This window comes from Halichoeres trimaculatus, unplaced genomic scaffold (genome assembly GCF_033239565.1).
Source record: "Halichoeres trimaculatus isolate MK-OKI-2021-1 unplaced genomic scaffold, fHalTri1.1 fHalTri1_scaffold_25, whole genome shotgun sequence".
Taxonomy (NCBI): domain Eukaryota; kingdom Metazoa; phylum Chordata; class Actinopteri; order Labriformes; family Labridae; genus Halichoeres; species Halichoeres trimaculatus.
The window spans coordinates 975,940-1,003,439 of record NW_027437203.1 but is presented as its reverse complement, the minus strand read 5'-3'; the positions used below and the strand labels follow the sequence as shown (position 1 = coordinate 1,003,439).

General features: G+C 41.2%; 2 protein-coding genes and 1 long non-coding RNA gene across 4 annotated transcripts; 1 reads left to right on the top strand and 2 right to left on the bottom strand.

Annotated features, from left to right (window-relative positions):
* Positions 1–560: 560 nt before the first annotated feature.
* LOC141786310 (uncharacterized) lies at positions 561–2,914 on the top strand. 2 transcript variants are annotated; one of them, XR_012597663.1, is made up of 4 exons: positions 561–706; positions 1,709–1,977; positions 2,322–2,598; positions 2,728–2,914. XR_012597663.1 is itself a non-coding variant. In XM_074665043.1 (4 exons), exons 1-4 carry the CDS (start codon positions 677–679, stop codon positions 2,748–2,750), a joined length of 612 nt encoding a protein of 203 aa, XP_074521144.1. In that variant the 5' UTR covers positions 561–676; the 3' UTR covers positions 2,751–2,914. The 2 variants fall into 2 exon arrangements, 1 of the variants encoding a protein (XP_074521144.1); XM_074665043.1 differs by having other exon boundaries at positions 2,322–2,611.
* A 386-nt stretch (positions 2,915–3,300) lies between these two features.
* LOC141786296 (uncharacterized) lies at positions 3,301–7,682 on the bottom strand. The gene is made up of 6 exons (XM_074665035.1): positions 7,581–7,682; positions 4,651–4,779; positions 4,357–4,497; positions 4,010–4,121; positions 3,681–3,894; positions 3,301–3,385 (listed from the first exon to the last, which is right to left on the bottom strand). The coding sequence occupies exons 1-6, from the start codon at positions 7,617–7,619 to the stop codon at positions 3,301–3,303; spliced, it is 720 nt and encodes a 239-aa protein (XP_074521136.1). The 5' UTR covers positions 7,620–7,682.
* A 675-nt stretch (positions 7,683–8,357) lies between these two features.
* LOC141786316 (uncharacterized) lies at positions 8,358–9,556 on the bottom strand. Its single transcript, XR_012597668.1, has 3 exons — positions 9,481–9,556; positions 9,253–9,328; positions 8,358–8,593 (listed from the first exon to the last, which is right to left on the bottom strand). It is a non-coding gene; the product is annotated as an uncharacterized LOC141786316 (long non-coding RNA).
* Positions 9,557–27,500: the final 17,944 nt, after the last annotated feature.

Here is a 27,500-nt window from a genome sequence, read left to right as displayed (position 1 = left end):
ATGACAAGAATTTTTTTCTCCTCCTGAAGTCTCCTTACTGCCATGACAATGTCAAAGGCTTTTCTCTTGGTCCTGAGATCAACATAGGCTGTAAACATTAAGGGTAAAAGGGTATGGAAGTATAACTGTGCCATCAGGATTTGAACATGAATTTCTCACACTGAATTTTTTCAGCATCGAAATTGGACTTTGAATATTAAAAAACATCGAATTTCAAGCGCTGATTGGTTATTCTCCTCCTTTTATATTTGTCCATATTGAAATAAATTCAGTGTAAAAAAATTCAACATCTCAAAAAATCCAGTCGAAAAAAAATCAGTGTTAAAAAGAATTCAACATCAAAAAAATATCTATGTCCCGAGAAATTCGGTGCCAGAAAATTCAGTGTCAGGAAATTCAGTGTCAAGAATAATCCAGTCTCAACATCCGGGTAACCAAGGAGAAGCAATCGATCCCTTGGTCAAGTCGTACAACGCTCAGCCAATCAGGTTACGCTCCACTGGTCATTTGACACCATGACAGGTCACCAAGGGTCAATTCGTTTTGCAAAGCAGAAGAGGTACCGTGAGAAGAGGAGCAGCGAACAGAAGGAGAAAAATACGGAGGAAGAGAACAAAAGAAGTTAAAAAAAAAAACATACAAACAAACGAGACAAGAAGAAACCGGCTACTCAGCCATGTCGAGCAACGGAAGAGATATCGCTTCGGTGAGTATTACTGACATTAAAAGGCAACTCCGGTTTTTTGACACCTGGACCTTATTTAGCATGTCCACGACTCAATGCGAACTGGTGGTGCGCTTGTGGACAGTGTTCGCCTATGGCAACAGAAGAGGAGCGTGTTTGTGATAACGATGGATAGCGATGGATGACAAAATATAGCCGAAATGAGCGATTTTGCAGAGATTATGTGCCGCGCCGAAGCTCCCTTGCCATGGCCTCCGCGAAGTGCGGCTAAAATCGGTTGGATCTAAATAACTTCTGAAGGACTCCGAGCTGCACGATGTTTGTCTGAATGAGTATAGAGCATGCAAACACCTATAAATAAGGTCCAGGTGTCAAAAAACCCGAGTTGCTCTTTAAACACCGACATTTAAACTGTGATACACGGTTGCAGTATAACGTAATTTACATTAGTCAGTTTTCTTTTGGCCGCCGCCCTTGGGTGCATGGGGGTGGGGGAACAGCGGGCATATCTCCACGGACCTACCTGCTTTACGCAGCAGTCTGGTTGTGCACCGCTGTGAAGTTAGTTTTGCGTTGGGTCTTCGACGGTTAAGCAGTTGTATGGATATAAGGACCAACAGGTGCCTGGGAAGATCCAACCTGAAACGAACTTCACCGAGGTGGGACATGACAGCCGTAAATGATTAATATTGTCCTGCAGAGGCCCAGATTCGCCTTTCATCCGGTGAATTTTAGATTGATTTTGTGATACAATAGTTTAGCATTCATTTTATATACCACTTTAGGGTTGCGCATGAGAAAGGACTCTTTCACGCAGATACCTGCTAGTTATAAATGTAGAGAGTGAGGATCAGAAGGTCACTGTCGAGTTGTTGTGTAATAATTGTCAATAGCCATCTAATTTTAAACTGTTCAAGTATCTGAAGCAATTACTATTACAAGTTGCACTCTCTAAATAGTAGAACTTATCATGGGTCTGCTTTTCTATGGGTAATTTTTTTAATTTAATTTTTTCTCTCCTAGGAGCAACTGCTTAATCATCTTTTGGAAAGGCTTCGCTCTCGATTGGAGAATATTCTGGGACGTATGCCTCTGGACCTAGACTTCTTGGAGTTTACTTGCACACAAGAACTTGTGTTTTTGAATGCTTTGTCAGGTCAATTGACTGTTTGTCCAGCTATTTTAAACGAACTGACACAGCTTCACAGTCTCATCAATTTAGAAAAGGAGGAAAGAGAGCAACATACTGACATACAAACATTTATATCCGGGAAGAGTGTTCATAACCAACGGTATGTTCAGTAATAGTGATACCAGATGCTAGGTTGCCACCTCTTTCATACTGTGCTGTGGTAGTATGTTGGCAGACAACTACTTACTGGGGAACTTTCATGTACAATTTTTTTTCACATATGCATAGGCTGTATTGACATGCAGTATGTATGAAACAAGTTCTAAATCTTAAGTGGGTTGTGCAAAAATACAAAATAAAGAAATTCATTGTTTGAAATATATTTGATATTTTAACATTTATTTTTTGTGCATCCATTGGGGATAAAAATATTTTAAACAAATTAAACAGATAATTAGAAACACTTTTTTGATTATTTTTTAAAAATGTATTTACATTTTCCAGAATTGAGCGGCTGTGGAGAGACCTGTGGACAGCTGTAACCTGCATCTACTATGATGTTCTCCACTACCTTGAAGAAGAGGGCTTCCTCAGCATCGCCAATGAAATGCACCTCTTCTGCTGCCACTTTGTGTTCCTCCCACGCCTGCAGGATGACCTCGATACTTTCCACAGTGGCTGGGACAACCATTCACTAAGAACAGAGGGCCACATGACTCCTAACCAGCTGTGGGAACTTGGTCGCACACATAATCCAGTTCCGGGACCAGACAGCATAGAGGTTATGCATATGTGTAATTAGAACAAATCATTTAATTAAAGATATTGAATCAGATCTGCTAAAAGCACAAAATATTTTGAAGTGTGTCCACTTTTACTTTATACAATCTAAAATGCTTTCTATTTGTAGGGCATGGATATCCCCAACATTGACTGGGAAGAAAGTGGACTTCCTTGTGATGATCACTTGAGTGTCATTGTTCCACACACTGCATGCCCACTGACTGATGAACAACTGACATCTTTGAGAGATGCAATCAACCCAAGAGCTGCATCCCAGTCTTTGGGCTGTGATATCTACATATCTGCAGTTCAATTTTGTGAGCAATTTCAAGATACCTAAATAAAATGATCAGGAAGACTTGTTTTGTGTTGAACCTTTAATGTACTGTCAGATCAATCTGAACAAGCTTGAAAACATAGATATAGTTCTCTTTCCTTTATCTCAGACATGTAGATTTTTCACCTACCTTGACATGTTTCGGCGGAAACTTCCGCCTTCCTCAGAAATGTCACCAGATGATAGGTGTGACGTGTTAAATCTGCTGGTGTTACCCTCCTGTCAAATTTTCTGACAGGAGGGTCACGCGTCCCGCTGTCTGTTCTCCTGTGCAGGACGCTGCTCCAGGTGTGTGAGAGCATGTATGCCCCCACCTCCCTGTTCATCATCCCTGGGCCCTGTTTCCTGATCTCAATGGCTTCCCTATTCGTAATTCAGGAAACGGGACCCAGGGACGATGCACAGGGAGGTGGGGGCATACATGCTCTCACACACCTGGAGCAGCGTCCTGCTCAGGGGAATGGACAGCGTGACCCCGTCAGAAAAATTAACAGGAGAGTCACACCTCCATAACACCAGCTGATTTAACACGTCATATCTATCATCTGTTGACACTTCTGAGGAAGGCGGAAGTTTCCGCCGAAACATGTCAAGGTACGTGAAGGATCTACATGTCTGAGATAAAAGAAAGAGAACTATATCTGTACAACTTCAAGACATAATGAACACCTAAGCTTGAAAACAACATTTAACTTCAGCCACTATGTCTGATAAGCATAAACTGAGGCCCAGATGTAGCTCACACAAGACCAAATCCAGTATGACAAGTGCAAATACAGGCCAGGATGTCATTTTTGAAAGATGGGTAGTCCTTATAATGCCCTGGAATGCGCAAGGTCTCAAAACAGGTAGATGATGTGGGGTATCTGCCCCCAATGATTTCCACAGAGAGACTCTGTGGTACGACCTCCCATCCGGTCCAGAATTTCACCAAGTTGGTGAGTTCAGCTGGTGTTGCTACGAAGTAGATTCAAATGGGTGATGATTAGTCATTAGAATAAATAGCCAACTATTGCACAAACAGCTTAACTTAACAGAAGATTAGACAAACTCTTAAGACGAGTAAACTTACCATTGGTTATGAACTGTCGCAGATAGCCTGACATGCGGCACTTAGTTTCGATGGAACAGTCTTCATCATCACTGTCATCCTCACGAGGCCATGTGATTCGCTGAAGAAGTACCTATGTTGAAAAAAAGAAAATAGAATGACTAAGACAATAATTTTGATTCTTAAATCAATACTCATTACACTCTTTGGTCAAACATAACTGGTTGATACCAATGATGTCAATTGTAAGTAATGTATAGGAATACATCAGTAACAAGAACAAGACAAAAATGGACAGTAATGGATGCCTACAAGGTATAAAAAACATTTTCTACAGCACTAAAAGATAATATTAAAATAAATTCAACCTCCGCGCAGACATTTCCTGCCACATCTTTAGGAAAGAGTAGGGCCACTGTGTCAGGTCTTTTGGTCATCAGTGTCCACAATGGTGTCTCTTTAAGACCTCGTCTCAGCTGTTTTATTTGCCGTGTCACACGTCCTATTACCTGTTAAAAGTAAAAAGAGAGTAAGAACAGAAACCATCAGGAAAAAGTGCAGTATTTTTTTTTTTTTTATTTTACCAAAAAGTAACTCAAAAGACTCAAAAACAAATGTACAGTCTGTTTGGATAGACATTTATCAAACTAAGTTTCACTCACAGCATGGATCAACAGCTTCTCAAAAAGCCACCTCCTGTTGTTCTCAGTTAGGGAAGGGAGGTCCCATGCAAAGGCCAAGTCCTGGATGCTTTGTTTATCTTTATCAGACAGTATGGATCCCCCTTCAAGCTTTAAGACAATAAGGGATGTAAAATATCTTGTCAAGGACAATGGATACCAGAGATGGCAGTTAGTGATGGCATGTTGTGGGCTGATACAAATACTCTGCTGATATTAACACACATTCCTAATGGATACACAATAAAAGGGATATACGGATTCATTTTGGTGTTGGGAGTATATATTTGTATACATATGTGTTTTTGTTTTTTATAGGGCAGTTACTTTAGTGCATTAATTAGATTAATTACACCACAAATTAGTGCGTCATAAAAATGTATCGCAATTAATCATAGCACACAAACATTTTAATATTGGCCAGCAGGAGGACTCGTACATGGCAGTGGCACGTCACTTCACACATGCGTCTCTAGTCAAACAAAACAAAGCCCAGGTGACAACAGGAATGGCATATTTAAGACTTAGTCTTGTTTTATTATTGAATTGGTTTATCTATATTTTTACTACATTCTTTAATAATGCATCAGGCCTAACTGGTTTGCTGGATGTCCTCAACCTTTTTCTTATTTTGAATTTGATTTATGAAACACACTGAAAGTGAAATTTGAGTTGCCTGATTGAGCTAAGAATTTTCTGGACAAGTTGCCCTGACTTTTGTTTTATTTAATCACCAATAAAAATGTGGATTTATAAATCTTCACTTCTTAGTGTATTCATTTGATTAGTCATGCACAAAAATTTTATAATATCCTAGAATTCAAATTCTTTATTAGGGTACTTTAAGCAGATATGAGATTAAAATGTGATTAATTAGATTTATTAATAATAAATCCGCTAATTAATTAGATTATTTTTTTTAATCGTCTGACAGCACTAGTTTTTATATATGTTTATATGTGTATCCACAAAATGAAGAGTTTTATGCTCTACTGTTAAGTGTCTTGGGATAACACTTGTTATGAATTGGCGCTATACAAATAAAGATTGATCAAATAAAAAGGTATCCACATTGTACAACGTATTACCGAAAGACAGAAAACTGTTTTTTAATTAAACATACAAGCCTAATTGTTTCCCTGATGTCCAGGTCTGGACAGTCCTCCAATGTAACGGTGGCAGTGTCAGGACTCCCACCAAGCAGAATATGTACAAAAGCAGGGCTGAGTCCCTGAAGACTTGGGGTGCGTCTCAATGCGTTAACTTCGTGCTTCCTCCGTCCTATCTCCTCCACGACACCGGAAGTACTTTCCCAGTCGCCATTTTGAAGACTGTCCCAAAGCGATAATTGCGCTCAGAGGAGAGAGGAGAGAGGAGACTGATCGGAGGAGCTATGATCGAGGAGACACGAGAGCCGGCTTTGCGGGAGTCTTTTCACTGACCGACACGCCCCCATATGGAATATCACTCTCTGATTGGACGCTGCAGCAGCTCAGACTTCACATGAAACTTCACAAACACAACGGAGTTTAATGAGAGAAAAGACGAGCTGAAGACGGGCACAGAGGATCGTTCAGAAACTGATCATAAATCTGGTATTAAAGGGTTTGCTGTGAGTTTAGATCACAAAACACTGAACACAACCATCATCAAATCAATATAATCAGAGGATTAATACAAAAAACTGACTGATCAATAATATCTTCCTGAGACACAATAAGGTGGGTCATATTGATAGTAATATAACCCACTTTATCTGATCGTGAACTCTGAAGCTTCAGAGTTCACGATCAGATGGGCTCAAGATAAAGGATAAATAATTCATAAATAATCTCACAATTACGCATTTTACCGGAAAAGTGATCCGTGAGCTTCTAAACAGCACACAGAATAAACAGAGAGCAAGTTTTCTTTATGGTTACGTGTGTGTTTAACTGGTTAAAAGAACAGACAAATCTCTGTTACTGTTTCTGTTTGATCAGAGTTATTACAGCGCACGTGCCCAGACGCACAAACAGCTGTTAGAGCTGACTGACAGATGATCCAGAGGTGATCAGCTGATGCCGTCATCACTGAAACTCGTCGCTTCATGTGACGCTCCGAAGGAGAGGATGTCCCATTGCTCTATAAAACGAATCTCCTCCGTTCCTCTCTCCTCTCTTTATTTCCTCGCGTCTCTCCCATGCATCTCTGGTGGGAGGGACTAAGACGCAAGAGAACGACGCAAGTGGAGGAAGGAAGGATGGAACTTTGGAGCTTTGAGACGCACCCATGGTCCTCCATGAAGAAAGGAGTGGCCTATCATTCTCCCCGCCATCATGAACATCTCACTCTCCACTAGAAAGTGAGAAGCTGAGGGGACTTAATGCCCAGGCTCCCCCTCAAAAAGACGTGTAAGCTTTTTACCTGCTGTTAAGACATAAAAAACATTAATCAAGAACAATAAGAAGAAATAGGCCTTGTAGTATATTGGATTACCAGAAGTGCTATACTAAGTTTGGTCCATAGGTGGCACTGTAGCTTTGTGGTGTTGTTACTTTGTTGATGTTGAGACCACAGAATAAATGTGGCGATACACTGAAATGAACATGGCTCTGTCCGCATTTGTGTTTCCCCTGGGTGTGTATGAGAGTGATTCCTCAGAAACTGCATTTTATTTTGGTGATAGTCTGGCCAACATTAAGAGGAGCTTTTAGAAATTTGACAATGCTGAAAATGCTAAAAAAAAAATACATACCAAAATTTATGCAAAACCCTGACTTCAGTTTTTCTATGCATGTTGAGAAGAAAAAATGGGTTACGCCCTCTCCAATAGCAGTATCTCCTGTAAAACAATGTCAATTTTGGTAGCAAAAGCACAAGGTAAATAAGTGAGTTAGATTTTGACAATTGTAGCTTTTAACTGAAGCTACCTTCAAGTTTGCAATTGAGGGGTCGTCCCCATTCCACATTAGGCCGCTTGTAGAAGGAGATCAGTGCCATGTCCTGTTCTTCAAGGCTTTTTCTGATGTCCATGCTGACAAGTAAGGGACTCTCTGTATCATGATTACGCAGAGAACTGCCAGCACACTGAGAAATGGCCTTGCTGGGGTCAGTGATGGTTAACCAGTCTAATATGAAAACAAAGGAAATAAGGTTGTTTCATTACCAATATTTGTTGTTGAGACAGCAAAAAGAATTCAAAATTTCAGATGTAACATTATATCTTCCTTAACTTTCCTATGCTACTGCTAAGCCTGAACAGCACCTACCATCTGTAATAGCTGTAGAAGATCTGGATGGTCCAGGCATTGCTTCTTGGTCTCCCTCAAATGTAACGCTTTCATGTGTCACCTCTTTCCCTGCCCTTCTACCCTCACAAAATTATTTTTGTTACAACTGTAGAATAGGCAGGACAAAGACTGAAAAGACAATGAGAATAAAAAGTACATAGATACCTTTCCACACACGAGGAAGTATGTACCTCAATGATATCAGTAGGAATCATCTTCGTGCAGACAGGACATTCCTGCACACCTGCTGATTAGAGGTTGAGAAGAGTGTTATTTTCAAAAAAGGGGTTTCTGTTTTTTCAATACCAATACTCACAAAAGCTGAACATTAAGAGTTCTTACACTGTCTCTCTTCAAGCCGACTGGTTTCCCCATTGGCCAGGTTATCGTCGCTACAGAAATCCATGACGTCACAAGATTTGATGTGCTCTGTCAGGAGTGGAAGGGAACTTCTAATCCACACTTCTGACATGTGGCTTTTGGCATGTTGCTGAATGCTACATCAGTTAGTGGCAGGGGGTTTGTGCTGAGTTCTTCTTGGATTGGGGCAATGTAAAGGTTTTTACACCCACGACTTAAAGATTTCAGCATCACGCCAGTATAGCCAGTATCACTGGGAGTCACAAGATTGAGTTGTCGGCTCCCCCATCCACCTACAGATAGCAGGAGTGGAAGATTACATTACAATCAAAAGTTATTAGATAATCCAAACATTTAGTCAAAGCACCTAAATATGTCATCAGAACAGACCAGGCTGAAGAAGTAACCTAAAACAAACCAGGTGTTTTTTTTTTTTTGTTTTGTTTTTTCCCACTTCTGCCAAGGAAGTTATGCAATAATCAGCATCTGTTTGTTTGTTTCTCTGTTCGTTACATATCTAAAAAAAAAAAATGGACGGATTTCAATGAAATTTTCAGGAAATGTCAGGATTGGGACAAGAAACAAATGATTACATTTTGGGAGTGATCCTGATCACCGTCTGGATCCAGCATGATGAAAAATGCAATTTTTTTGAATAACCACTGAACTAAATTAGATATGATTATGAATCCACTTGCTAATGGTATGTTTTCATAGTCAATGATTTTAAATAGTTAGATGAAATAAAGGTAGGACTAACATTAATGGTGAAAATTACAATCTGAGTGAGGACTGTGGTGCTGGTGGAGGTCTGCGCTCTCTGACCTCAGCTCAGATATGCTTGATATTAAACATGCAGAGTTCAAAGTATAGAGGTTACTGTGAAGAATACATTTTAAGTATTTTGTTTTATGAAAAAGTACCAGTATCACACAAACTAGTGTTGGCCTACCTGAAGGTTTGTAGAGCAGCCACCCACCAGTAACTGACCCCAATTTTGGGAATAAAACTTTGAGGGCATCACATAACTGTAAGCAAAAAATGTATACACATATAATCTTTCCCAAAAATAGTGTCAAAACTTGAAATCATGAAGAGCATCAATAACACTGCATGGAATTCTAAAAAATCCATATAATTCAAAACCTACAATACTAAGTTAACAATTGCATGTTTTTACCTCCTCATGTGTTGTGCTTTCATCTAGATGAGCAGTCCTACGGCCCAGTCCTGCATGCATATGGACTATTTGCTCCTCCTCTTTTGGAGTTTTTTCACATCGCTTTGGCAACAAATAGAAAGCCACATCCAGTGGCCTAGGCCTCCTGGCAGGAACAGGACTTGCTGTGGGAAATCGCCTTTTTTCCCTGCCCCTGGTGAAAATACCTGGAAAGGACCTACAGAAAACAAACAAACAAAAAACACTAACTACAACCATATGCGACATTATTAGAAGATTATGTATTATCAAGTCCTGCTATAACTTCGCTCATTTCATAATTACTTTAATATTAGCCTTAAGTGAGAAGTTTATGTTTTAAACTTAAACAAACTTTTCTTCACCTGGTCATTTCCATTTGAACTGGTTCTGTTCGTCTCTGTTCTCTGCAGAATTGTATCCAAGAAAATCTATTAATAATCAATACATCTAAAATGTATGAGTAGTATAAGCCATATGTACACAAAGTAAATTTCAATACTAAACCTCATTTGTTGATTTGTGACTCCAACACTTGCTGAACCCTGCTGACCTGATGAGTTGAGTAGTTGTAAAAGGCGGTTGGCTGACTGTAAAATATTATCAGCATGACTGCCCTGCAACAATGCAGAAAAAGCAAGAGGAGCATTAAAAATTGGCAGAACGAGAACATGAATACATTTTACAAAGTTACTCGTTACTGCACTATAATTATGGTGACCCTACTGTGGTTTCCAAAGGGTGAACACTTAAGATATGCGTCCTACATTATACAACAATTTGAAACAAGCTATAAAACTATTATCTAGATGGCGCCGCGGATGGTCGCCTCGGTACTGCGCTCTCTCGTACTTTGTGCGTTTTTGTGTTTTTTTCAGTGCACTCTGCTCTCCTTCTCTGGTCACTTTCACCAGGGAAGAGCTCATAAACATTGGCCTGACATCTGGTACAATTTTTCCACCGGTTTTCACTGAACCAGGGAACTTTACAGATGTTTTGGTCGGAGGAGCAGCAGCTCTGTATGGAGTTTACAGAAGACGCCGGCGCGGGAAGCGAGCAGGCGCGCTCGTGAAACTGAGGCAGCGGGGATTACGCACTGCGCTCCCGTCTATCCACCTGGCCAACGTCCGCTCTCTGTCAAACAAGATGGATGAACTGCTGCTCCTCAACAGGAAAAACTCAGACTTTGGCAGATCCGCCGCCCTGTGTTTCACTGAAACTTGGCTCAGTGAACACATCCCCGACAGCGCTCTACATCTGCCCGGCTTCCAGCTCCTGCGCGCGGACCGCGTAACGGAGCTCTCAGGGAAGACGAGGGGAGGCGGAACATGCTTTTATATTAACGAAGGTTGGTGTACAGATGTCACAGTGTTGAAGAGGACATGTAGCCCCCAGTTGGAATCCTTTTTCATAAACTGTCGCCCGTTTTATTCACCGCGGGAGTTCTCCTCGTTTGTGCTGGTCAGTGTTTACATCCCACCTCAGGCGTGCGTAACAGAGGCGCAGCAGCAGCTCGCCGACCAGATCACAGACGTGGAGAGGAAGCATCCAGACTCCCTGCTCATCATTTTAGGGGATTTTAACAGAGCAAACCTCAGCCATGAACTCCGAAAATACAGACAGCACGTCACGTGTCCCACCAGGGACGCGAACATTCTCGACCATTGCTACACCACAATAAAGGACTCATATCGCTCTGTTTCCCGTGCAGCTTTAGGACTCTCTGATCACTGTCTGATCCACCTTATTCCTACCTACAGGCAGAAATTAAAATCTGCAAAGCCTGTAGTGAAGTCAGTGAAGAAGTGGACGGATGAGTCAAGGCAGGAGCTCCAGGCCTGTTTTGACTGCACAGATTGGAGCGTCTTTGAAGCTGCAGCCACAGACATTCATGGACTTACATCAGTTTTTGTGAGGACCTGTGTGTGCAAACCAAGACCTTTCGCACATACAGCAACAATAAAACTTGGTTTACTGGGAAACTGAGGCAGCTTCGCCAGGCCAAGGAGGAGGCCTACAGAAGTGGGGACAGGCTCCTGTACAAGCAGGCCAGGAACACACTGACAAAGGAGATCAGAGCAGCTAAGAGGAGCTACTCTGAGAAGCTGAGAAGACAATTCTCAGCTAACGATCCTGTGTCGGTGTGGAGGGGCCTTCAGGAGGCCGTCAACTACAAGAGACCATCCCCCCACCCTGTGGAGAACCCTCATCTGGCTGAGGAGCTGAATCTGTTTTACACCAGGTTTGAAACAGACTCCTTCACACCCCCCACTCATCCCATCAACAAAAGACTACCTGCCCCCCTGGACAGCTCCCCCCCCTCTGCAACCCCACCCGTACTGACGATCCGTGAAGAGGATGTGTGCCAGCAGTTCCAGAGACAAAAGATCAAGAAGGCTCCAGGACCTGATGGTGTCTCCCCCTCATGTCTGAGGGCCTGCGCGGACCAGCTGGCCCCCATCTTCACCCGGATCTTCAACAGATCTCTGGAGCTGTGTGAGGTGCCCTCCTGCTTCAAACGCTCCACCATCATCCCAGTCCCAAAGAAACCCTCCATAACAGGACTGAATGACTACAGGCCCGTCGCCCTGACTTCTGTAGTCATGAAGTCTTTTGAACGCCTGGTGCTGAGTTACCTGAAGGACATCACAGGACCCCTGCTGGACCCCCTGCAGTTTGCCTACCGGGCAAACAGGTCAGCTGAGGATGCAGTCAACATGGGACTGCATTACATCCTACAGCACCTGGACTCTGCAGGGACGTACGTGAGGATCCTGTTTGTGGACTTCAGCTCGGCATTCAACACCATCATCCCTGACATCCTCCACCACAAGCTCTCCCACCTCTCTGTGCCACCCCCCACCTGTCAGTGGATCTCCAGCTTCCTGACTGGCAGGACCCAGCAGGTGAGGCTGGGGTCCATCACATCCAGCACACGGACAGTCAACACCGGCGCCCCCCAGGGGTGTGTGCTCTCCCCACTGCTCTTCTCCCTCTACACTAATGACTGCACCTCAAGGGACCCCTCTGTGAAACTCCTGAAGTTTGCGGACGACACCACCATCATTGGTCTCATCCAGGATGGTGACGAGGCCGCTTACAGACAGGAGGTGGAACAGCTGGTCCTCTGGTGTGGTCAGAACCACCTGGAGCTGAACCCGCTCAAGACTGTGGAGATGACAGTGGACTTTAGGAGAAACCCCCCTCCTCCGCCCCCCCTCACCATTCTGAACAACACTGTGTCTACTGTGGACTCCTTCTGGTTCCTGGGATCCACCATCTCCCGGGATCTGAAGTGGACCTCCCACATAGACTCCATCAGGAAGAAGGCACAGCAGAGGTTGTACTTCCTCAGACAGCTCAGGAAGTTCAACCTGCCCCAGGACCTGCTCATCATCTTCTACACCTCCATCATTCAGTCTGTCCTGTGCTCCTCCATCTCGGTTTGGTTTTCCTCAGCCTCCAAACACGACAGGCACAGACTGCAACGAACTGTCAGGGCTGCAGAAAAAATAATCGGAGTCAGCCTGCCCTCCATCCAGGACTTGTACAGGTCCAGGACCAGGAAGCGGGCTGGCAACATCTCTGCAGACCCTTCACACCCCGGACACAAACTGTTTAAACTGCTCCCCTCTGGTCGGCGTTACAGAGCTCTGTGCGTCAAGACGTCCAGACACAGGAACAGTTTCTTCCCCCAGGCCGTCACTCTGATGAACACTTAACCTGCTTTAAAAAAACTCATATACCTCATGTACAGCCACAGTCTCTCTGTTTCTGTTTCTATTGCACATCCATCTTCCATTCCCTGTTGCAAGTTGCACATTTTTTTATGACATTTATTCAGTGCACTATTTTTCCTAACTTAAATTGTGTATATATTTTTGTATTTACTCTGTGCAGAGTTCTTTATTTAATATTGTAATAATTATTATTCTTTTTCTACTACTTAAACTCTATTTTTCTACTCTTGTAATTCTATCCACATTTGTACTGAGAGAGTGCAGTTTAAACCGGAGTCAAGTTCCTTGTATTCTTGAAAATACTTGGCTAATAAAGGTGATTCTGATTCTGATTCTGATTCTGATTCTGAAAACAATATTATGTATTTCTTTGGGAAAAGACACTAATTCAGGGTTATTAGACATGCTTAACTATGCCCAAAATTATCTTCATTCAACTCTCAGCAGAAGAAACATCACATGGTATGATATTTCAGTAAAAAATACTTCTGTGTCAGATAAACAACACGATAAACCAGTCCCGTTAAGTGAGAACGAACTCGAATCTGCGAGGCTCAGGAGGCTAACACACACCGGGTCTACGAGGTGAGCTACCGCAGCGGCCCCACACCACGGCGAAGAAGTTTTAGCAGGCCGAGATTGTCATTACTTGCCAGATAACCAAGCGATTGTTTACAACAATCAGATAACGACATCGTTGTTCCTCAAATCAAAAACGTTCATCCGTGTTGCCCCAAAACACAATGTACGTACCGTTAGCAAGCTGCTGACGCAGTTTTGGCGAACGCCACGTAATAAAAGTTGAGTATTGTTATCGTTCAAAATAGCCGGTTAACGTGCAGCATGTTAAGTCATAGCTATAATGCAATTTTCAAAACACAAATGACAAATAGCATAAACAGGCTTACCAAAGCCGCGTCATTGGAGTTGGTCGACATAGTTCACTCGAAACTGTCATGGTGTCATAAGACCAGTGGAGCGCAACCTGATTGGCTGAGCGTTGTACGACTTGACCAAGGGATCGATTGCTTCCCCTTGGTAACCCGGATGTTGAGACTGGATTATTTTTGACACTGAATTTCCTGACACTGAATTTTCTGGCACCGAAATTCTCGAGACATAGATATTTCTTTATGTTGAATTCTTTTTAACACTAATTTTTTTTCGACTGGATTTTTTGAGATGTTGATTTTTTTTACACTGAATTTATTTCAACATGGACAAATATAAAAGGGGGAGAATAACCAATCAGCGCTTAAAATTCGATGTTTTTTAATATTCAAAGTCCAATTTCGATGCTGAAAAAATTCAGAGTTAGAAATTCATGTTCAAATCCTGATGGCACAGTTATACTTCCATAAAAAGGTCAATTCATAATGAGGAATTCAAAGGCTTCACAAAGTTTTATGGCTTTACAGAACAATTTAAGGCAATGTAGGTATTCTGTACTTGTTACATTTACTGAAGGTAGTCAACTTATTAGTGTACACACCACTCTGTGGTCGTTGCCATGGCCAAGCTGTCTCCTGAGACAGAATGGTCTCCAAACACAGAGTTCCTGTACTTGGTCCCATTTTGTTGTATTTTTCAACCACAGAACTCAGGATCCCCTTCTCCTCCCTGATTTTGCGGCGGATCCTGGCACGACCTTTGTTGCTGTCTGTATCTTTGTAGAGACGCTGGGAACGTTTCCTGATACTTGCCACCAGCAACTCAATCCTGCTTGCCAAGGCATCCGCATCAGTCAAGGTGTTGGTCTTTGCTGTAGAGAGGGTATATTTGTTTTGCACTTCAGTGACTTACAATATCAGTGCAATTCAATCTTAATTTTATTTAATTCTCGAATGGCATTATAAGTTAATGGCTTGCAAAACTGAGTGTTCAATGCTTGCTCTCAAATGAAAGCCTACAGAGACCATACCTTATTTTAAGAGATTAAACCGGATGTCATGTGTCAACATAACATTATTGTGTATTTCAACATGAACAGGTATCAATTACAAAGTATCAGACTAAACCCTGAAAGCTTCATGAACAGTTTTCTTACTTTCTGCCCACTCCTTCACATCGCTGATCCACTCTTCCAATTGGCTCTCAGTCACTGCCAACTGGGCTTTCATGGACTCCAGGTTCTGCAGCTGGTTTTCCAGAGCTTTTGAGGTCTACAGTCACAAACAATCACAGGTAATAAAAATAATGAAATAAACACTCAGTTCACATCCCCAACTATTCCTATCAAATAATATTTCATACTTGAAAGGACAAATAATACTTATGTAATAATAAAGGATATAGCGTTATTACTTTCAGATTGCGGGACAGTGAGGTGGCCAGGTTGTGAAACTTTTGCTGATTCCAGCGCATGGCCATGTGTGTCAGCATGTCTGTGCGTCCTGTAACAGAAAATGTGTTACCTCTATCCTGTACCATTTGGTATACCTGAGTTTCTACAGTTTTCACCTCACCTCCTTTTGACATATGTTTGGTGGTCACTGCTATCCGCGAGAGGAAGGCATTGCACTGTTCCACCTCCTCGTCAAGTGTCAACCCAGCCCCCTCCTGATATGCCCCACTCCATTTCACCTTTTTAAAATATATTCCAAAAACAATGCCAATTATAACTTCTCAGTGCTGATATTGAGATGTAGACAGTCATTTTGTCTGATGCTAATTGTTACTTACTTCACACTTGAAGTCATGGGCTTTGGCATGAAACACTGAGAGGAAGGGCTTCATGTTTAAAAGATACTGGAGCTCTGGGCAGCTTTTTGTGACTCTTTGGAGGTAGGGCCAGTACTTGCAGGTCACATCCATGCAAAAAAATGTTATTTGCCTATTTTCTAGCTTATTTTGTAAGTACAGGGGATAGGCAAAAATTTCTCCTCTGTACATATTGAGGGCACACAGGAGCACTCCATGCCAACAGACTGCAAGATCCAGTCCCTCCTCATCTAGCTTGCTGGCAGATCTTTGGGAGGTCTCTCTGGCTGCTGACCACTCCCCTCCACAAATACCTCTCCCAGAGACCTACAATATGAAAATTTATTCATTAAAACGGTCGAAAGACGGACCTCACAAAACACTTCCATAAAACACAATTGTATTCCTGAACATATATAATTACAGTCTGCAATATTACATGTTTGGTTGTGCTCTGTATGTAGTCGACAAATTTTGAGACGTCTTCATCCTTTGCTATGAAGACGCCTTCAAAGATGGCCTGTTCCTCAGATCTAAATAAAACAAAGGGACAGGTGATGATATCTCACACTCTCGGGTTAAAAGACTTACATTGTTATTAATTTAAACACTGTGAAGTTATATATATACTTTGAAGTACCTAGCTGCATTTTTGAAGCAGTAATGCTTGCGGTTTCCATCAACAGAAACTGCAAGCATGTCCGGGCTGCAAGCAGGACAGGCGAAGGGCTCCTCCTTGCAGATGCTGTTGACCTCAAATTGAACAGCCTCCCACTCAAAAAAACTCTTTAAAAAGCTATCAGCTGAGATCTGTCCACTCTATCATAAAAAAAACATCAACAGGGAAATTACAAACAATGATACTAAAACAAATGCATTTTAAGGACACCAGTTTTCAACAAAGATATACAAATAAATAACATGGGACAAAGACCTTCAATACTCACACGGCCAAAGCGGACAGTTCGCCGATCCAGCATTCTTAAAAATGCCTGACAGGACAGTCCTGGTGCAACCATTTTACTTTCTTCAAATGAAATAAAAGTAACAATGGCAAAAATGGTGGAGAAGTGAAGGGTAGCTGGCCAGTAGTCACTTCGAAGAAGGTCATCAACTCCAGCAATCCAACTGACCTGGCCTGTTTCACATACCAACTCAGGCATGCTGAGCTCATGGCGTCCTGGAAAAAAAAAAATGGAAATCCACTGTAATGTTAACTGCCCTAGATAATCATTTTTTCCCTCTAACGCAGAATGCATCACTCGATGTTCATGTGATTTTTTTTCCTTCTAACAATGTATGGCAACATGTGGGAGTTGTTGAGAAGAGACAGATCTTATTAAACAAACATTTCAATCAGGACCAAAGTTCATTACAGTCTTACCATTCATTGTGATCACTGCCACAGTCTTCCCTGGTTTGACACTTAATGACGGTGTTTGACAATCACAGACTTTGTCAGGGATTTCCATGGGTACAAAACGCACTGAAAAGCACAAGAAAACACCATATGAATGACATGAGAGAAGAATTAATTACTATATTGCGTTGTGACAAATTTCTGACCCAATTCAACTACAGTTTACCTACATGACAAAAATGTGACATGAAGCACATGACTGAAAAGTATTAAAGTCACCCAGAAGAAGCTGCAATTGAACCCTAAAGTGCTCAACAAATCCAGTAAGAAAATATATTTTTGAAACTTACAAACCAGAACATACCACATGGGCAAAGGGTGTTACACTTTATAAAAGTTGTTGGAGGCAAAGGCTGGAAGAATCCTGCTGTACAGGCATCTCTGTTGTGAAGCACATGTCTGGTGTGCATGCTGACATCACATTCAGAGCAGAAGAAGGGGGATGGCTGGCAATCACGACATCGGACAACAGCTGAATTCCTTCCACAATGTTGGCAGACACGGTTTGCTGCATTTTCTTGTGCTATGGTTGTGTTCACAAGACGTGGTCTCTCTGCCCTCCAACTCTCTGAAAAGAGAGTTTTCTTGTGCTCCAGTTTGATAAAGCCAGAAGAGAAGCTCTTGGGGTTGGCTCATCCACCTCATCTCCAGTGGTATCACTGAGGGATTGCTGCAGATCTTGTAAGAACCCCTCTATTAAAATGGTACAAAAAAATAACAAAGATCTTTTCAATTTTAAAATGTACCATATGAAGTAGCTTTGAATGGTGTAACTGTCCATTATTCAATTCTATTTGTATTTGTGATGTAATACAAAGATGTATTATATATTGCAGTTCTATCAGAAACAAGTACATATTACTCAACTTTATGCTGTGGGATAATGGAGAATAAATTAAGTAAATACCAAGTGTCTCTGGAGAAATGGCTGGGGCAAATACAATCTCAGGAGCATCAGCAGGAGGATCAGTCTTCCGAGTCAGCCGGGCTACACTCGAAAAAAATATAGAGAAAAAAAATTGTGACATTATAATGATTGTTTTTTTTTTTCAAAATCTCAGGCTGTATAAAAAGAAAAAGATCTTAAACATTGTGAAACATTTGATATGAAAGCAACAATGCTACCCCATTTAGGTCTAAAGCCAAGACATTTCGCAAGACTTCAAGACAATGTAATAAATCTGACAGCAGTGCTAACTTTTGTAAGCTCATACAGAACTTAATACTCCCTTTGACACAGAAGTCAAAGTGGCCTTATTGTGTCTCTTTCAAAAATGATCCAAGACCAGTGATACTGCATTTATTTTGCAAGTTAAAATCTGGATTTTTTTTTAATATTAATAATGTAAAAACAATACTGACCTTGATTAGACTGATTCCTTATTGATCTTGGCCGTCCATGAATTAAGTCTCCTTCACAGGTTCTCTTTCTCCACTTCACTGTAGGTCTTGGTGCTTCTGGTGCTGCTGCAGCTTGTTCTCTCTGCAGCTCCCTGAGCAAGTCATCTGCACTTGCTAAATCACCACTGACCTGTGACTGATCAGTCAGGCTATCCACAGCCATAAGCAATTCCTGAAGTTCAGAATCACTCATGGTGACTGTGCAGATACAAACGAAGAACAGAACACAACACAAGGATACGGACAAGGGACAAAAAGTAAGACAGAACACGATCACAGAAACAAACTTGGAAACAATAGACTTATGGACAGGTAAGACAAATATAAACAGAAATAGAGTCAGACACAGGCTAACAGGTGAGACAAGTCAACAGCAAGGACAAGTTAACAAGAGAGACAGACAGGGCTCTTAAAAGTGCCTTTGGGTTGTTGTGGATTTTTCAAACCAAAATATATGAGATGACAAATTTGAAGGATCTGTTGAGGGGAAATAACAGACACAAGTTACCAAAAACTAAACAACCTGCATCAGCCACTTGTGTTTATTACTGGCTACTGACCAACTATCTTGAGATGGTGTTACGCAGTGAATAAAAATATATCATTTATGGAGATTAGCCTATATACTTCCTCAGAGCAATTTTATTAATATAAATTAAAGGTAATATTTTGAAGGGGTTTGCCTAAAGCAGGATAGTTTGTAAAATAATGCCTGCATGATCGGCAAGTACATTTTTGGAAACGTTCAAAACAACATTCAAAATAAAATCATTACATGATTGACTCATAAAACACTCATAAAGTCTGTTTTATCTTCATGAAATTAAAAAGTAAACTATTACCTACAAACAACTGAATAGACAGATACTGAAATTAATGTTTTAAATTTCCTCAGTCATTTAATACTTACAGGAAGCAGGGGAGAAATGGGGACAGCGGGAGGTGAGCTTTTTTTCTCGTAGGATCCATCCGGGTATTTCATAAATATTCATGCTGCGACTTGATCCAATTTGTCCGTTGGGTAATACGTGCAATAGCAACAGCCAATCATGAAAGCATCTGCCTATAAGAAGACGTAACAGTATGAGATTCCCGCATCTATCCTACAAAAAAAAAAAAACGCAAGCGGGAAGCACCCGCAATCGTCGCTGGTCGTAGGCTATGTAGGCTATACCATGGCGTCATAACACGTCCCTAAAACATTTATTGAAACAAACTATTTAAGAAAGCGTTTCAATGATAAGTAAATTCACTTCACATCAACATTTTAAATTATTTTTAAATAAATAGTTTTAAAAAGATTTGGTGAAGCAAAGCTTTTGGGTGTCGTCACTATGGAAACAACCCACGGGATTGTGGGTAGTGTAGTACCTTCGGCCATCCAAAAGTGAGATCGAATTCATTATTTCTCTGAATCAAAAGGAACATAAAGACAACTGATGGACTTAAACATTGACACATCTTATTGAGCAATTAACAATGACAAATATATGTTTTTTTGTAGAGAAATATCGCGTATAACATAGTAAAATAGCGACGAACGTGAAAACTGTCAGACAGGATAGTACTTCCGGATGTTCTTTCCCCCGTTAACCAATCAGATGTGAGCTCACAGCGTTGTAAAACGCCACAGTCGGTTTACATTGGAGTGAACTGGAGACCCGCAGCGTCTCATGAGGACGCAGAGGGAGAACTTTTGCGTCAGCTTCTGACGCCAAAGGGCCCTGACCAAGCGTCGGTTTTTGACACGCTGGGAGTGAGACTGTGTTGCAAAAGCATGCTCAACAGCTATATTGCCTGTAGGTGTAAGTATGAGCGTGAAAGGTTTTCTGTCTATGTGTCAGCCCTGTGGTTGGCTGGCGACCAGTCCAGGGTGTACCCCGCCTCTCCCCCAATGACAGCTGGGAAAGGCTCCAGCCACCCTCAACCCTGAACAGGATAAGCAGTTTAGAAAATGAAAAAATAACTCCTATCTTATCCCTGATTGGTGGAATTGGTAGTATTACAACTCTCCCCATGTTACAACCATACCTGGTCTCCCCTATTCTAAAAACCAAAACCTGAGTCAGGATCAGGAATCTTTGTTATGGTTGTTATTTGTGTTAGTTCAAAAGATGGTGTCAAACTGCACTGCGCTGTTCCAGATGTGAACTATGCAAACGTAAATATAACTTAAGAATAACCTCCGTTCCTGAGGGTGAAGGTAACTCTAATACCCCGGCCACACCAAATGTGAATTTGCGAATTTAAACGTGCGTCATGCCTGCATGAACACCAGGGTCTCAACGCTGGACTATTTTGACAGTGCAGGCAGAATAGAGAGCCCGCTCACTTATAGACCAAGAGCCCAAATGAGCATCTGAAAAACAATCAGCTATGGTTTCAAAAGCATGACAGGAGAGTGTGTGAAAGCCTTGGAGATCACAATCAAGGCCTGCTGCCTCTTCCTGTCTCCTCAGCGACTTTCACCCAAGCCTGAAAAGTTCTTTCTTTTTGTAAACAACGATGCTACCACGTCGTTACTGAAAAATGTAGTTAAATTACTAACTAGATGCTATTTGATGTTACTGCCCAACACTGTACCTCTCAAATGTCTGAATCCGTTTTTATCAAGTTACAATGAATGTTGTCTCTGTCCTGTTCTGCTGGAGCTACAGGTGACACGGAGATGCAGCGTGCTCATCTCATGGCTCTACTGATCCCAGATCTGCATGGTCACTGTTTTTCCAGTGATCAGAAATCAGCTCTCTGCAGCCTCAGTCCGACCATATTGTGGTAGTTAAAAGTGTAAAACTGACTCTAGATCAGTCAGTCAGCCATCACCATTGATTGACAGCATTTCTCTTGTTTCTTGTGTTAACGAACTTGGCCAACTACCTATCAGATCTGAGGTGGCCAAAGGGGTGGCCAATGAGTTTTTAGGGGTGGCACCAGGCCACTCCCTAAAATCACCACTGCTCAAAGACTCCATGAAACCCATAGAAATCCTCAGGTCAACACCCAACAGAAATTGTTTGATTTTAATGAATTTGTGTTTGCTAGGTTGTTTTTGTTTATTTTCCCTGCTGTTGAACCTTCAACTTTATTTTCCAAATATCCATTCATTCTATCAATCTGCCCTTCACGGTGATGAATTTTCAGCCCGAAGAAGCCCATGGAGTCTAATGTTGAGGCCTCGTGCCTGCAGTAAACAACACTCTCAGCATACTACTGGAGAATTAATCAAATGTGTCACTTTTCTAAAAGTCTTTCATCTGGAATCCTAAAAAAAGAAGCTCCACTTTCTACCTTCCTCAGATTCATCTATACATCCCTCTTTCATGTTAAAGCCTCTTAGTCATTACAGACAAACAGTGTGGATAGGTGGGTAGTAAACCTAAATTCCTCCAAACTTCACTCTTCATTTGGAAAACCAGCAGTGCTGCAGACTGACCACATCAAAACACTCCACTGGCTTCAGCATCACAGAGCATTCTTTATGTGCAGATGATGTTGGATTGCTCAGCGTCTTTGACCTCTCTACAAAGATGACTGGAGTAAGCAAACTTCTCATTAAAAATAACATCCAGTAAAGCTCAGACTTCTCATAATGAACCCATCCTTACTTTAACTTAACAAGATGCATCAGAGAATATATCTCATAATGCAGTACAAACATTTTTGCTTCAATGTTTAAGGGTGCACTATGGGGAATATTTAGGTGTATCAAGTGGTGCGATTCTTGACTGAAGGGCTACTTTGCTTGCCCCTTTAGAAAATGAAGTGATGGTAGCAGGAGGTACTGCATACTGCTTTTGAGGGTATTGAGTAGTGCGACTTGTTTTCTTGGGTCTGTTTTTTAGCCTCACTGGTCTTCAGATTCAGAAAGTGGGACTGAGATTAATAGCAAAATTTCTTCCGTGAGCCTATAAGTATTTTATAGGTATGCTTATATATTTTGTTGATGTGAAAAGATTCACTGGTGTTTTGGGGTGGGTATTGATAAGGGTCAATTAGAAATGGTTCAATCCATCAACATCATCAGCGTCGGTGGCGCAGCTGGAGAATGCGCTTGGTTGGTAATCGGAAGGTTGCAGGTTCAAGCCCAGCTCTGGGCGACACATGGCGATGTGTCCTTGGGCAGGACACTTAACCCCTACTTGCTCCCACTGCTGCGCCAGTGGTGTGTGAATGGGTATGAAAGGGCGTGACTGTGTTAGATGTACTGATGGATAGCTGTCATAGTAAAGATTGGATCCATCAGTGTGTGAATGTGAGAGCAAATGGGTGTGGATGGGTAAGTGTGACCTGTGGTGTACAGCAACTTTGAGTGGTCCATGACTAGAAAAGCGCTATATAAGCTCAAGTCCATTTACCATTTAATTTTAAACATTCCCTTGTTGATTCTTTACATCACCCTGGAGGAGCCAGCCTTACATTGGCTATTCTGCCCCAGCTATCTTAGCTTAGCAGATGACAGTTTCTAAGAAAACTCTGATTCAGGATTTTCTACTTGAAGTTTGACTAAAGAACTGAACACAAAAAGAAATTTACATTACCCTCTGACACCAGATTCCTTTTCAACATATTCAACATGTTGCATCTAATAAAAAGCAAATACAAAAAAGCAGTACAGAAAACACAGTGCTTACTTAGTATTTGCTTTAGCTTTGTGATCTTGTTGCTCGTATACAGGAAATTGCAATGATATTCTAGCACCAGTAAGCATATATCAATGATAGAAGTGATGACATGGACCTGTCCATGTCATCAACGATGTTCCATCCATCGTTCTTTAGAATGTAAGATCTATCTCCAATAAGATGGAAGAGCTAGCCATGCTAACCCAGCAACAGAGGGAAAACCAGAGGGCGGAGTAGCATCATGCTTTTCACAGACATGGCTAACAGAGCTAACATCAGACACCAACGCCATGTTGGAAGAGCTTCACCTACTGTAAGCAGACAGGATACAGAAGACAGAGATGGAGCATGACTGAAGAAGCTCAGTCCTGGACCCTGTGGAGGTGGAGGCTGGCTGACTGGAGAATGATGGACACGCTGTCATCACTTTTTCTTATGGACCTTTTTGCACTTTCTACACACTTTCTTACTTTTGTTTTCTTGATTGCTGCTGTGACTTCAATTTCATTGTACTCGTTACAATGACAATAAAGTTCTATTCTATTCTATTCTATTCTATTCTATTCTATTCTATTCTATTCTATTCTATGTTTTAATATTTCATCTATCACAGGCACTGTCCAAGACATTGTGGTTTGAATTTGCCCTCTTTCACTGGCTCAGTCAGTCTCCTCCAACTGCACTCTCTCCTGTTCTGAAGAAAGAGTGCTGTCGTGTACACGCGCAGCGCGTATGCGCATCACACATCAAAGACAGACAGAGCTTAACAAAGGCAAGCGTTTCACTATTTTAGAGTCAGCCTTCTCACTATAAGATTCACGCTGCTCTAAACTCTCCTTATTGGAGAGGATGCTGCGTTAGAGCAGAGCTAGGTTAGTTTAACTCACGACATGCCATGTCAACACCAAAAAAGAAAGAAAGAAAACAGTTGAGGCTCTGATCAACTCTGCATCAACAAGTGCGGCATAGTTATCTGTCTCTGTCTCTGAGGTGTCCTGCAGCGTCTTTGGATCAAACCAACTAAGAGAGAGAGTGGTGGATGTTTTTTCAGTTTTCAATATAACGCCCAAGTACAGGTCTTGATTGACTTGGAAAAATATTAGAGCTCACTGAAATATACTTAAAGTTGGGGGACAATCAGGAGAAACCACAAGCCAGCAGACCAGCGGGGAAAAGGGTTAAAAAAAAAAAAATAGGAGAGTGCCTCCATATTCAGGAGTGTTGGCAGCCTGCCAGCACTCTCGATTGGTAAAAGTGAGTTCATGTATGATGCAGATTGACAAAGACGAAAAGACATTTTCTCTATCATTTAAGGATTCAATAATTGTTTTTGTTTTCTTATTTGACCTATAAACCACAATTTCACTTAACCCAATATAAATATTTACAGAGTGCTTTATTCTTCTGATTATCAGTATCAGCTATTCAAAATAATTCATTTTACAATGAAAGAAAGTTGATGGCTCTCTGACACAATTTAGGTGTCTCATGTGGCTCCTGGTTAAGTGTGTCAGCCCCCCCCCCCACTGTAATAGGGCTTGAGATTGAACCATTCATTACAACCACCAGAGGTCTACACCCAACTCTACGTATATATAAGGGTAAAAATTAGCTGCTGCTCACCTGACACACTTATTCAGGATCTAAACAGTCACAGAAAAATTTTGATATTATCAAATGTATTTGTGCCACTTGCCACTTTAGTCTATTTTCATAGTTAGCTTTGTGATCTGAATTTATATTTAATCACAGTATGTTTAGAGAGTATGTGACCAAATCAAAGGGTGACACATGCAGGTCAAGTCTTATGCTTGTTAACACTGATTGACATTCCCTTCAGCTAGCTTCTGCAGGCTGTTTTCAATCAAGATAAGTCATGTCTAATCTGAACATGGGCTGGTGCATGTTTCATTGCTTGTAGACATATACTTTCTGCTTAGAGAAGAAGAAACAATGTAGTGTAAAATCTATAAATAATCTTTGTACAACTCCATTCAAAGTGAAAAGCTACAAAAAGGATTTCTTTCCTGCCTTAAAAAAACTTGTGGTAATACATGATAAGTGAGCTCTTTAATGCTGCATGTGTGGGAACACATCCAAAACTAAGAGTCATCCATTGACTGTCTTGCATACAATCCCACTCACCTTCTCCATTTCTTCCAATTACATTAGAGAAGTTATATTCGGTAATTTGGTTGGAACAACAAATTATTTTAGGCTATGCTAAAAATGCAACTTGAAATGCCAACTGAGCTCGAAAGACAGAGGGGAAGTTGTGCCATCTGCTCAGGCAGAGGAGACCTCGCTGACCTATAATCACAGAGGTGCATGTATGCAGTTATACTGTATATTTAGCTTGTCTTCTCTGTCCTGATAGCTGGTCACTTGTGGTTAAACCAAACTCATGCAACAGTGACATGAAGTTAAGGAGAAGCTAAAAAGTAACAGCAAGAAACAAACATGCATTTATACATAGTTGCTAAATGAAAAACAACCATCCTATTAACCAAAAAAGCAGATTAAACAAAAGGGGCCACTTACTAATCACAAGTATTGATGGAATGCTTTCTTTTGGAGACAAACATCACTTTCACTTCATAAGTTCATTTCCATGTCTTAAGACACTGGTATTCTCAATATCTGTTTACAATGAGAGGAATCCTCTTTAAAAAGCTGCTAAGACAAGTTACACAACAGAAAAGACATGACAGGGCTTACCTTTCTCTTTCAGTATGTCGTGATGAATGCCACAGTGAGGAGAGAGTGGATAGAGTGAAGCCCTAACTTGGTGGTGACAGTCCTCCCTCTGGTTGGCAGAAGGAGTGGTGGGAGTGTCAGGAAGCCCGCACAAATTGTGGCTATAGCTTCACCACAGAATAGGACACTGAGTGACTGAGTGGAGACACACACTCACTCACTCACTCACTCACTCACACACACACACACACACACACACACACACACACACACACACACACACACACACACACACATAAAAGTATGAACAGCACACATGCACATACTTCATTGCTTGTTTTTATGAGTGCCTGTAATTTCGGGTTTTATCTAACACCTGCAGTCCATTTGGTAGTAGACTGAAGCATGTACATCGGGAGAGTTTTAAACGTTTTTCTTTTGTTTTGGTCTGGTTTGAGTTCTTTTGGTCATGTTTTGGCATATAGAGACACAGCAATTCTATGTTAGACTGCAATATTTATGTTGCTATTATCTAGTATTTAATAAAGGCATCATGGGTGAAATGTCACCAACAGGAGAGCTGTGGTTTAACAGCGAGCACGTGTTCTCATGCTAAAGTATAGGGGTTAAATCAAATTACACATTGCAGTGCCCTGTGGTGACAGAGACAGACACAGGAGATGTCCTGCATGTGTGGGATCCCTTTGATTATCTCTGTATGAAACGAGTTTACAATTACCAACTCAAAAGTAATCAAAGTAACATCTATGCACAGCACTCATTTCTTGATGTTTTAGAATAACTCTGTTAAAGGAATGCTTTTGTTGGATGAAGTGTCTTTTTTTGCCCTCTACTCAGGCATGTCCAAAGTCAGGCTTGAAATTCCATTTCATCTTGCAATGTATTAATTATGTCACTGCTACCAATCATGTTTTAAATCATGTTTACATTTACATTTTATGTCAGAGTCACAAACCAAACCAAAGTCTATCTGTAAGATCTCACTAAACTCCATCTGGAATGTGCAAAGGCTGCTGGTCTGAAGCTAAAGCTCTGTACATTCAGCAGAACTCAACAACTCTTCAGCTGATGTCTTTAAAAATTTGGATTCATCGGGATGTGAAAATGTGAGACTTCAAAAAAACACATCAGAAAACACAAGCAGATTAAAGTTAGAAATGGGGCAGAAAAAAAATGTTCAGAATGAAGAAATCAGAAATACAGGTACATCTCAAAAAAATAAAATATCATGAAAAAGTTCAATATTTTCTATCACTTATTTCAGAATGTGAAGCCCATATATTACATAGATTCATTACAGATACAGTAAAAAATTTCAAACATTTATTCCTTGAAATTTTGATAGTTGTGTCTTATAGATAATGAAAACCAAAATTGCAGTGTCTTAGAACATTAGAATAT

Bases quoted from the DNA above. Each gene is read 5' to 3' on its own strand.
- LOC141786310 (XM_074665043.1), top strand. From the start codon at position 677: ATGTCGAGCAACGGAAGAGATATCGCTTCG. The intron at 1,978-2,321 runs GTATGTTCAGTA...TACATTTTCCAG, and splicing joins AAGAGTGTTCATAACCAACG to AATTGAGCGGCTGTGGAGAG. The intron at 2,612-2,727 runs GTAATTAGAACA...TTCTATTTGTAG, and splicing joins CATAGAGGTTATGCATATGT to GGCATGGATATCCCCAACAT.
- LOC141786296 (XM_074665035.1), bottom strand. From the start codon at position 7,619: ATGTGGAATGGGGACGACCCCTCAATTGCAAACTTGAAG. The intron at 4,780-7,580 runs GTAGCTTCAGTT...ATTGTCTTAAAG, and splicing joins CCTCAATTGCAAACTTGAAG to CTTGAAGGGGGATCCATACT. The intron at 3,386-3,680 runs GTGAGCTACATC...TCCCCTGAGCAG, and splicing joins CATACTGGATTTGGTCTTGT to GACGCTGCTCCAGGTGTGTG.